We start from the raw sequence: 11329 nt of genomic DNA, 5'->3' as shown, positions 1-11329 counted from the left end.
TTTTCATCGAAATTTTGCTAAAAACTTACTTTTTTTTTTAATTATTTCAAATGCCAAATTCCCAGAAATTAGCATATTTTTAATATTTGAACCTAAATATTAATTTTAAATTAATAATATTTAATTTTGAATGATTTGTAATTTTGTTCCCCAGAAATTTTAACAATACTTATTCTGCCTCCTAAAATATATGACTTGTTAAAATTTTCCCTAAACTTTAACATTTATAAAAATTTAGTCCTTCTGTAAGGTATCGTCTCATTATTCCGTTTAAATGCTGACGTGTCTTTATAAAAGAAACTTTGCACCCTAAACTTTGAAAACTATCAAATTATGTTCCCTAAAAATAAAAATGAGAAAGATTCAACATTTTTTTAGTAAATCTTAAGAAATTAATTTAGATCTTACGAAAAATTATTTTAAATGATTAAGAAAATTAAAATTTTAAAACTAATTAAGTGATTTAAAAAATATTTATTTTTTTATTAAAAAATTATTAAAAATTTAATAGTTAACAAAAAGAGTAAAAATACTAATTTTTAACCGTTAAAGAAGCAAAACTTAACAGAAGTCAGGAAATTTTCAGGAAATTTTTAATAAACTGTATATTTTAAAAAACAGAATTAGATAGTGTCTAAAATTTAAAGGACAAAAATACTAATTACTTTTTTAAAACTTTAATAAATTATTATTAATTTAGGATATTTTAAATTTTGATATTATGGTTGAGAGTATTACACTTTTTGTTTATGGAGAAATATATTCAGACACAAATTGTTGTCCATGTTTAATCTTGGTCCATATTCAAAAGCAACAACTTTGTTCAAAACATATCCAGTTTAGACACAAAACGACTACTTTAATGTTTAATTCTTTTTGGATGAAGGTTGTATGTTACTTTATACCAATCAGTTACTTTATATCCAGTTTCCTTTAATATTTACTTTTTACATCTAAAAAACCGAATCACCTATCCACAAACTCAGAGTCCATTGACCCCTTTTTTATTTGGCTCAAGCCATTGACCCGTTTTTCAATTCTTAAGTTTGAATTGAAGAATCTTCCTGTTGAAAGGTAAAAAATGAAAAAGCAGCAACTTGCTCAGTTGTACTAATCCACTGAAATATAAAATAAAGCTATAATAAAGCTAAATTTGCTGAGCCAAAATTCCTACATATAAAGATTATTCATTTCTTTACAAAGAGCCTAGTTTGACAAATCTTACATAAACGGGTTACACTGCAAAGTACAAGAGACAGGAACCTGTCATCAACTATAATAAGCCTACTACTTCCCAACTTTTTTTTTTTTTTTGGTCAGAGCATCTAGGGTATCCTATCCTGCAAAGCTATGCTAAACTAAAATATGGGAAGAATCTATATTACCTTCTTTTATCAATCCTCTTGTTTTGTCTTTCTTTTTCTTCCCTTTGTTTTGTGCTCCTTTTTCATTTCTGGGATACTAAAGATATGAAGGAATAGCAAGTTGCAACAATCATGCAGTCACATACAATGATACATTTACAGACAGGAATTTTAACTATGAAAGATTGCCATGATTTTTGTTGCCCCCTTGTTCTAGCTACAACCAACCAACCCACCATCAGTCTTCCCATTCTAACAATAAAACATTACCCTCTTCACATTCTCCTTCAAGGCAGGCAATGGCCGGACCCCCAAGTCTCCTGCCGTCCTCGTTCCCTTAGAAGGGTGGCCATTGCTTCCATTTTCCTGCATCTCTGGTTCCAGGTAGAATCGAGCTCGAAAGGCAGCCAAATGCGCATAATATGCTGGTGGAACTGCAGATACAAGCATATGGCCATTAGAATGCTTGTTAAACTAAATCTTATATATAATAACAGCTATGCCTATAAATCACAAGCTAATTCTGTTCTTAAATTATTAGCTTTTGGAAAGAAAGAGACATGCTAAACGGGAAGCTTTCGAGTGACTTCATCAGTTACATACCAACAGATACAGATCGAGTGCACCTTGCGTACGTATAACAGAGATTGTTTGTTAATGACTGGATTGCATCAGCAGTAAAATTGTTCTCATCCCACAAAACATGATAATGAGCTGGCCGACTTGTACCCTGGCCATTGAAAGAGAGATATCAATTGCTGTAGGTTCTAAAATTTCTAATTTAGTACTTCCACTGTTGAAATATTTCACCTAATCAATGTCATCTTTAGGATTCATTACTTGTAACATAATTTGTAATTAGAAAGTAATGAAACAAATTTATACCTGAATACCAGCATGGCTGCAAAGATAAAAATCAAACTCTGTTGGATGGCAGATCTTAGTATCAACAACGGTGCCTTGAAAAAAAAAAATAAACAATTGTTAGTAACCATAACAAGTTTAAAATAAAAACTAAAGCTTCTTCTAGCTACTAAATTTACCAGGCAATATATTCCCACTCTTGTCTGTGCTGCTCCTATCTCTGTGATTATTAGCAAACAGCCGAGTATGATGTCGTTTTTGGACAACTATAAAAGTGACTGGCGGTTGGTAGTTGGGTTCCAAAGAAGCACAAGCCTGTACCAAAATAATAATAATAATAATTGTTAGCCCTATATATTCTTTCAAAATAATTTCCTGATTATATATTAAAACCTTAAGAATTTCTCTCACCTTTCTGATAGCATCAAGCTCATATAGTAGAACTTGGTAAAATTGCCCTTCACTTACACCATCCCTGCTCACCATTACATGAAGGAAAGCCATAATGACTTATTAGGCGTGTGAGAATATAAACTGTCATCTTTGGATATATAAAACATATACTCCGAATAAGCATAAGAAAATAAGAGTGCATCAAGTTTAAGTGCAAAGCTCAACATCAAGGTCTAGAGGCTATGTAATAATCAAATTCGTAGCAAAAAGCTTCAAAAAAAAAGGCAAAAAAAGATCTCCAGTAAACTAGAGCATGTACAGAAACAAGCATTCACCTATAAAATATGATTCTCAGAGGCTTCTGTCCTGTTGCCTTCCGAAACGAAACAAGAAGATCCCTACATAAAGAGGACAATAATGAAATATTTAAACAGATTCAAGAAAAAGAAAAAGAAAAAGAACGGCTACAACAAGCAACACACCGGCACAGAAAACATTTAGGAAAGCATGAGTCGGGTGAATATTTAAGCATTTTTCAAATTGGCGAATAATTAGTACTTTAAGTAAGCTTGTTGAATAAAAATCTGAGAAATCAAAAACTCATCATACCTGATCATACCACCACTAACTGTTCCACGAACTGGATCCTGCCATGTCTTATACAGATCTTGTATTAGTTCCTGTCGGTGAGCCTGGGCACAAACTAATCCAGCATATTTAGTCACTTCAGGCCAGTCCTGAGAAGCTACTACCTACAGTAAGACCAAGATGGATTAGCAACAGAGATTTCTTAAAAGTTAATTATTATGGTGGCATAAAAGGTTTCTAGAACAGTAAAATTTATAGTCGTACAGCAGCTATTGAAGGGCTCGAGTCTTCTCCATTCTCGGGGTGTGTCACATCTGCTCCAAAAATTATGGTGGGCACATCACTAACTAATGGTATTCTACAGCTAATTGCATCCAAAAGAACAGTGTTTCTACCGCCCATCTGCAGAACACACAAAACAAATCAGCAGAATTTAACTAGCTCAAAAAATAAATCAAATGGAACCAAGTCTATGAATAGCTAACTTTTGATGATACTAAATAAATAGAAAGCATATAAATTTTTCAGTCCTAGACAAGTGACTTGTCAACTTGTGGTTATAATTAAAAGCCTATCCAGAATCAAAATTCTATACTCTTTCAAATGCCACATGAAATGTGAAAATCATGGTTAATTGTAGTGATATAACAAGTTTGGAGGACTGCTCAGACCTTCACATTAATCTTCAGGGACACGTTAGCCAGGTACTGCTTGCTAATTTTGAAGACATGTTTGGTAAGACAACACTGTGACATTAAACCAAGATCTGTCTCACATATTCGTTTGAGATCACCTAAAACGAGATAAAGAAAGTCAGAACAAAAACTTCAATTCAAAATTTTGGTTTCGTATGAACTCAAATAATCACAAGGAAAGGTCAATTGAGTAAGCTTAGCTGACAAACATTAATTATGATTTACCATATAGGGAGCCATTGTTGTCAGGCAAGATAGCTAACACAAGCTCTAATTCTTTTCCTTTTGTTTTGTTCATGGATGCATGGTAAACATGCTTCAATGCCTTCTCTACTTGCTCAGGTCGAGCATTGTAAATTGGAATAACAGGTTCTGTGTTAAATTCCTGCAAGCCCACACCAAAATTGAGAAGAAAAGAATTTCAAATACCGAACTATTATATGGAAACATGCAGACAAAATACACAAAACTTTACCATGCCAGATACTTGACACATTTGAGCAAGTTCACTGCAAAATCCACGAGCTACACTCTCTTGCACACTTCTTGAGAAGTTAATACACGCCCACCGGCTAACAGTCATTCCATTAATCATTTTCTGTGTTACATGAACAAAAGACATAAATTGAATTAGTCATTATATAATTCAAATACTTAATAATAAATACCCAGTTAATACTTAATAGTTACACAAATAAGCCTATGGTGGATACATACACAATTACCATACCTTGTTCATCATATTCCATTGACCAACTTGCGGCAAGCAATTCTTTTCCTTTCCAGTGTCATGATACTTTAACTGCATAAAAGAAAACCAAGACAAATTAATATTATAATTAATACAACTGAAAAGTTAAAATTTCATGTAAGGTAGAAGTGTAAAACGTGAAAGTGAAATTAGATTGCTCCATTACCCAGGGCGCAGGAAGGATTCGAGCTTCAACCGATGCTAGTTTTTCACTGATCCTGATTCCGAACTCTTTTGCATAAGGATCTTGGTCGTAAGCATTATGTTCAACAGTCTGTTTAAAAGTTAAAAATGAATTATTTCTAGTCATTGTTCATTCGGTACCAATTTCCATACTTTCCTCTCATAAACAGTTGTAGCAATTAAAGTAGAAAAGTAACTCTATGATTAGAGCATTTCATCGTATAATTTGATTCCAAAAATATGCAAGACAGCAATAAAAGTAGACCTACAAAATAGAGCAATTAGCAAGTACCTTAAGGATGTCTTGTTCACGATCCTTGGGCCTTTGGCATGTTACTTTTAATAGAGCAGTAATTTGCTTTTCGTTTAATCTTTTTGAATATCTTTGGCCCTCAACAATTTTGCAAGCCTGATAAATTTAAGCAAAGTTAGCATCTACCAAATATATATATAAACATAAGTGAATAGAAATAAAGCAAGCAGTTGGAAATCTGATGTGACATTGTGATCTATGCCTACCTCCATGGGTAAATAGTTTGCCTTCTTCTGGTTTCCCACTTGAAGGCAAGGAAGATGGCCATGTTGAATAGTGAAACCATACATCTCCTGGAAGTATTCAACAACTGACTTCATGGTTGAGTTCTCATCAACAGGAAACCTGAAAGGAAAATATTCAAAAAAAATATATCATCAAACAGAAAAGCACGAAGCAAATGTTTGACTTTACAAACTGACTCTGAAAAGCCACTGGTCACCAATTACTATGCTTCATATAACAAAATATGTATTCCTCAACAAAATAAATTACAACAGGCTTACACAAGGGAAGAGAAAATCCAAACCACTTTTACTTACACTAGTTCTCTTGTGGGTTGAGATGTCAAGCCTGAAACGCGATACTTTCTACGAATATTTGCTCTGTGTGTGACTTCAACCTTCACTCCTCTAAGAGCCTTTTTAATCTAGTAAACCCAAATCAAGAGATATTAGAGTTATAATTAGCCAAAAAAGATTGGTAATTTAATCTTAAAATACAAGCATTATATATAAGAACATAAATAGTACCTTTATGCGATCTGCATCAGACAAGGGCCTAGATAGCACATCTTTCCCAAGAAGTTGACCAACAAACTCAATTACCGGCAAAGGTTCAATGAATGCAGCTGAAGCCATGTCTATAAAATTGGATATTTAACACATATATAAGAGAACATTTCAAATACCACAAGTTTAAGTAGAAAATTCAACTAACTAAAACTAATTTACCAATATTCAGAGATAGGCCCATCTGTGTTGGCCTTATGCTCTGGTAAAATCCACACCAAGACTCCAAGCCCTCACCAAGCCGTTGTGGAACTCTGATATCGGGTGAGAAGAAGGATCTCCCAACGGGGCAGTACCTAAATCAAATCAAGTGTTGGTTAAGACAAAGAAAATCTAAATTAGCAGCTACCAACAAAAGCTGTGAAAAATTATACCTCTTGTTTGAGAGCTCTCTTAATACAATGTCAAGTATTTGCAGGGCTTCCTGGGGTGCATCAGCACGCTTTCCAGCTAAAAACTGGCCCAAATGATGCAAATTTGCCTTTGCAACAAACTTAAGCACTACTTTGTAATGTCTCTCCCTTCTGCAATTTCAAGTACACATAACTTAGAATATAATCCCAACCCTATCATATATTTATTAAAACCAGTACTTAGCCACAGTATACACATCAAAAGTAAAGTCTTTTAGTCAACACTTTTCTGTTAAAAAAAAATAAACTTGTGTCACCAATGACATATTATAATATACCAAGAAAAAACACTTTTGATCTAGATGGCATAAATGGGAAGGAAGAATGTCATACTTGGGACCATGAACTGCATCTTCTTCCTCTATAAGCTTAACGTTGAACTCCTTCCATGTAAAGGGCAGCTCACCAGCGGTATACAGACTTTTTCTGCCATCATAGGCAGGCAGTCTCATTCCTAAGTCAGTCTCTTTGTACAGCCTCACCAGTTCTGCCATGATGGCCCTGTTCACATTTCTTGATGCAACTTCAGGAGTAATGGTGACCTGCAACAAAAGCAGACGATAGTGAAAAGGCATCACAACAATAAGAACAAAATTGAAGGCCATGTTCAAATCTCATCAGAGACCCAAAAAAAAAAAGTTAAAATCTCATAAATGAGTAGAAGAAAAGGACAAGTAAAATCAGATGCCCCTCTTGTAAATGATCTTCAATGCACTATAGCAACCAAGTATAATATAAAAAAAAAACAAAGCACATACAACATTGAATGTCAGGTAATGGGCCCAATTATCAGAAGAAGAATAAACCCCATCAGAGCTCATTCCTAAGCAATCTTATTATTCTTAAAAAAAGAAAAAAAAATACTAAGAATACAGCTTACATCATACTGGTTCAAATCCTTGTCCGGTAACTGAGCAAAGAAATGGTTAGCCTTTACAATGCACTTGGTCCCAACTTGACCAAACCCAGGTCTTCGAGCGAAACTCAAAGACTTACTTGAACTCGGAAAACCCACGTCCATCTCACACGCGTGGACAACATTTTCGACGGAGGAGCCACTCGGAGTACCGACGACGAGATTCTCCGGTACTGGTTTGTGAGCCACCGTGCAGGGCCTTGAACTGGGTCGCATACAAACGTCTCCCTGATCGGATTTCCTGCCACCTCGACCTCTTCTTCTTCCTCTGTTTTTGGTCGGCGGCGAAGGTTGGTTGTTGGTTTTAGCGTTATAGGGTTCTTGGGTTGGTGGTCCTTTGCCATTTTGGGCAGTTTTGGGTTGTTTCAGAGATGGGTTCATGGAGTTTTGGAGATGGGTTTTGATCACCAGGTGTTGCTCTGAGCTTTCTTTCATTTGCCTTATCGGCATTTTCCTTTACTCACTTGTAAAACACGAAATGCTTCTTCTTTACCTCACACTCTCCTCTCCAGTAAATTATATTACTACAACTTTTAAAAAAATACAAACAAAAAAAAAATAATCATGTCAGCCAAAGTCACAAGAAATCCAAAAGAAGAAAAGAATCTTACCAAGCTCCGAAAATAGGGTAAATAATTGAACAAATAGAGATGTAGAAATGGGTAAAAATCATTTGCTTTTGTTTCAAGGAAAAGTTCATTACTACTTTGCAAAATTGAACTAAGCAATAAAGAAAAGAAGAAAAAACAGAAACATATATATTTATAAAAAATGTAATATTGAAGTGAATTAGGTGAGGAGGAGTTACAGTATATCTTTCTGACTAGACATTTATGCAGGCACATTGAGTACAGAAAGCAAAAGAATTATCTTTAAAAATAATAAACATGTGGTATGGCTATAACCAATATTGAATATCTACTTCCATAGTTATGGTTCAAAATCTCAAAAGACTAACCAATAAGAAAAATGACAGAAGAGGAGGGCTTTAAAATAAAAAGAAAACAAAAATAGCTATAGCAACTTGTGAAATCATAAATGCATGGACAAAACAGACTATTTACCCAGAAACCGAAGCTTAGTTCAGATAGTTCTATTAGAAGACCAATGACAAAGAAAAGAATATTAAAAATAGTAAAAATGTTCTTATGTTTACACATGCACATACATATGGTAATTGCTATAATATATATATATATATATTAACGATTGGAAACCCAAAAAATGGTAATACCCAGAAGATAAAAATGTTGTCTTTAGCCTGTCTCTGACCAGAAATTGAAAATGAACGAGTCTAAACAGATAAAACGTAGCAAGATACAAAAAGATAATAAATAAGAATTAATGAATAAACGTTTTCTGCCACTATGTAAGTTGATAAAAACACCCAGAAAATGCCAAAAATCAAGAACAAATTCAAGGAAAGGAATAAACATTGAAAAAAGCAAGTGAAATCACTATCTGGGAGACATTAGTTCTTTGCTACCTTCCTTTATTTTTTTTTTATCCTTTTCAAAAGAAGAAAAAATGAATTTTTAATATAACTTAGAGCTGATGAACCAAAACCACTAGAAAAAATACTCACTTGAAAAGGCTAAAACGGCCTTAAATCCCAGTATATAACAAAGATATATGAACTACTTTAGTGCCACAGAAGGTGAAGAAGAGGGTTTTAAATCTAAAGGCAGAGATTCAGAAAATGGGTATGATTGATTCAGATTCGAAAGAGAGAAAAAAAGTATATTATAGGGAGAGAAAGAGAGAGAGAGTGAGAAAGATGGTATGGTAAGAGAGATAGAGAAATAGTAAGAAGAGGAAGAAGTGATGATGATGATGATGAATCTTTATACACGCATGCAAACGCTTTTGGTGTTTTCTTTATCACGTGTAAAAGGCTTATGAGGACCCTGCCGTCCCCTCTCTTTGCTTTGCTTTGCTTTGCTTTTAAAAATGGCTTCTCTCTCTTTCTCTCTCTTACTTTCTTCTCTCTCTCTTTCTCTCTCTAAACTCTAATAAAAACCCATTAATACTTTCTCTCTCTCTCTCTCCTCCGTTTCGTTTCTGGACTGATCGCGCAGCCTCGGGGACGTACAATGGTCTCATTTATTATAAAAAAAAGAAAAATATACAGAGAGAAAAATAAATGCATATATAAATATGTAAATTTAATATGTGTGTATATAAAGAAAGAGAAAGAGAAAGAGAAAGAGAAATAGAAACGGTCTATGTATGTATGAGTCCAAAAGAGCCACTGAGTAATATTACAAAAGCAATCATACACAGAAGAAGAATAATTCGAACTTGCAGTCTCTATGCTGCAGACCCTCCATTTGTGCTCCTCCCCTCTCTTCCCATTTCTACTTAACTTCTCTCTCTCTATATATATATCTCTACATATTATTATATCTATAAATGTATATATAGGGATATATATTCTCTTTAGAAATATTAACCTGTCAACTATTATTGTACCCATTTTGATTTAATAATAGTGTGTAAAACAAACCAATTATAAGAATTAATTAATGTTTATACGATAATCCACTTTTTAAAGTGTCAAATATCAATAATTAGTGTTGCCCTTACAAATATTTGATATTATAAATATCAATAAACACTTTGAGTGTGTTTCCCTAGTCCCTATGTAGTGTCCCCAAAGAACCGAAAAAGAAAAATTAACCTTATATTTTTTTAAGCACATAGCTTCCCACCACTAACACCACTTCCAGTGGCTAACGGTCGTTTCTACGGGGATGAGGAGAGGAGGAGAGTTTTGCCATTCTGCTAGGTCAGGGGGGCCACTTCTCTAATATCTCTACTTACCCATTCATAGTTTAATTTTATCAACTGTTTTAAGAGCATTGTTTTTAAGCAACGTGGTGCCATGAGTGTTCAATATATGGTTAATGTTTTTTTCTTATATTATATTGTTCAAATAATAATATAACATAATAGATAGTATAACTATAAACTTTGTGCTAAATTTAGACTCAAATAAATAAGTTAATGATATACTTTTGTCTAAATTTTACAATTATATATTCTAATATATTAAGTATAAAAAATTTAACTTTTATTAAAAGTAAATAATAATTCTTTAAAATTTGGGGCACATTTTTTTTTAAAAAAAATACTATTATATTAAACATGAAAGTGCAAATACAATAGGCATTAGTAGCAGAAGCATTTCTTCCCACTAAGAACATTTAGTATCCACCGAAAGTACAAATTTTGCTAACAAATGAGCAGCATTATTAGCAGATCTATAAACATGAGAGATATGAGCACTAGGGAAATTGGACACTAAAAGTGAAATATTGTCTAACAAACAATCAAAATCAGAAACTGGCATTTGTGTAGATTGTAATCTTTTAACTACCAAAAGAGAATCAATCTCCATAAAGTGTAATGGTAGATGAAGTTCTTGCAGCCATTTCAAATTGTGCATTAGAGCCATAGCCTCCATTATTTCTGGTTTAAAACATCCTCGAAAGGGGACTTTCATGGCAGCAGCAATATCACTTGAACAATTCCTTAGGACTGCACCACAACTAGTAATTTCTTTCATTGTGTCGACTGCAACATATGTTTTAAGCTTCAGACGGCCTGACGGAGGATTCAACCATGGAGCATCCCGAGATGCAGATTTTGCAAGCAGATTGTCATTAGGATTGATGCTGGTTGAAGCTTTTCTAGCATCATGGTATTCCTCCAGGTAAGAAAGAGCAAAGTAAAGGATAACATCAGCTTGCTTTGGTTTTGTGCTATGCATCTCTTTATTCCTTTCGCTCCATATACACCAAAGAATGGTTGCAAATTGTTCCAGCTGCAAAGAAGACCAAGTTGCAGCAAAATGCAGGATTAATTCATTCAACTTCATATGGTTCGATATCAGGACATCGAGACCAAAAGAGGATAGCTGCCACACTTGTCGAGCGCGTTTACAGAAGAAAATGCATGAATAATGGTCTCTTTGTCTCGGTTATAAATAGTGCAGGTGGTCGAGCCTTTTATATGTATGGTATGTAAAATATCTGCTACTGGAAGACAGTCATGGA

The 11329-nt window shown here is 33.9% G+C and overlaps 1 protein-coding gene across 6 annotated transcripts; it reads right to left on the bottom strand.

Annotated features, from left to right (window-relative positions):
* Positions 1–1159: 1159 nt before the first annotated feature.
* On the bottom strand, positions 1160–9724 carry LOC115722209 (protein argonaute 10). 6 transcript variants are annotated; one of them, XM_030651354.2, is made up of 23 exons: positions 8857–9658; positions 7236–7801; positions 6689–6897; positions 6317–6466; positions 6105–6238; positions 5904–6013; positions 5694–5800; positions 5358–5496; positions 5131–5247; positions 4822–4929; positions 4635–4706; positions 4380–4502; positions 4130–4289; positions 3881–4002; positions 3474–3611; positions 3231–3373; positions 2957–3019; positions 2640–2703; positions 2408–2543; positions 2250–2323; positions 1968–2094; positions 1615–1798; positions 1160–1580 (listed from the first exon to the last, which is right to left on the bottom strand). In XM_030651354.2, exons 2-22 carry the CDS (start codon positions 7719–7721, stop codon positions 1617–1619), a joined length of 2964 nt encoding a protein of 987 aa, XP_030507214.2. In that variant the 5' UTR covers positions 7722–7801; positions 8857–9658; the 3' UTR covers positions 1160–1580; positions 1615–1616. The 6 variants fall into 6 exon arrangements, with proteins under 6 accessions (XP_030507214.2, XP_030507212.2, XP_030507210.2 ...); XM_030651352.2 differs by having other exon boundaries at positions 1160–1798; positions 9551–9724; XM_030651350.2 differs by having other exon boundaries at positions 1160–1798.
* Between the last annotated feature and the right edge of the window lie 1605 nt (positions 9725–11329).

Source organism: Cannabis sativa, chromosome 9, assembly GCF_029168945.1.
Source record: "Cannabis sativa cultivar Pink pepper isolate KNU-18-1 chromosome 9, ASM2916894v1, whole genome shotgun sequence".
Taxonomy (NCBI): Eukaryota; Viridiplantae; Streptophyta; class Magnoliopsida; order Rosales; family Cannabaceae; genus Cannabis; species Cannabis sativa.
This window is presented reverse-complemented; position numbering and strand designations above follow the sequence as displayed.

Bases quoted from the DNA above. Each gene is read 5' to 3' on its own strand.
- LOC115722209 (XM_030651352.2), bottom strand. From the start codon at position 7,721: ATGCCGATAAGGCAAATGAAAGAAAGCTCAGAGCAACACCTGGTGATC. The intron at 5,801-5,903 runs GTACTATTTATG...TGGGTTTACTAG, and splicing joins CTGATGCAGATCGCATAAAG to ATTAAAAAGGCTCTTAGAGG. The intron at 3,020-3,230 runs GTATGATGAGTT...CTCTTTATGTAG, and splicing joins GTTAGTGGTGGTATGATCAG to GGATCTTCTTGTTTCGTTTC.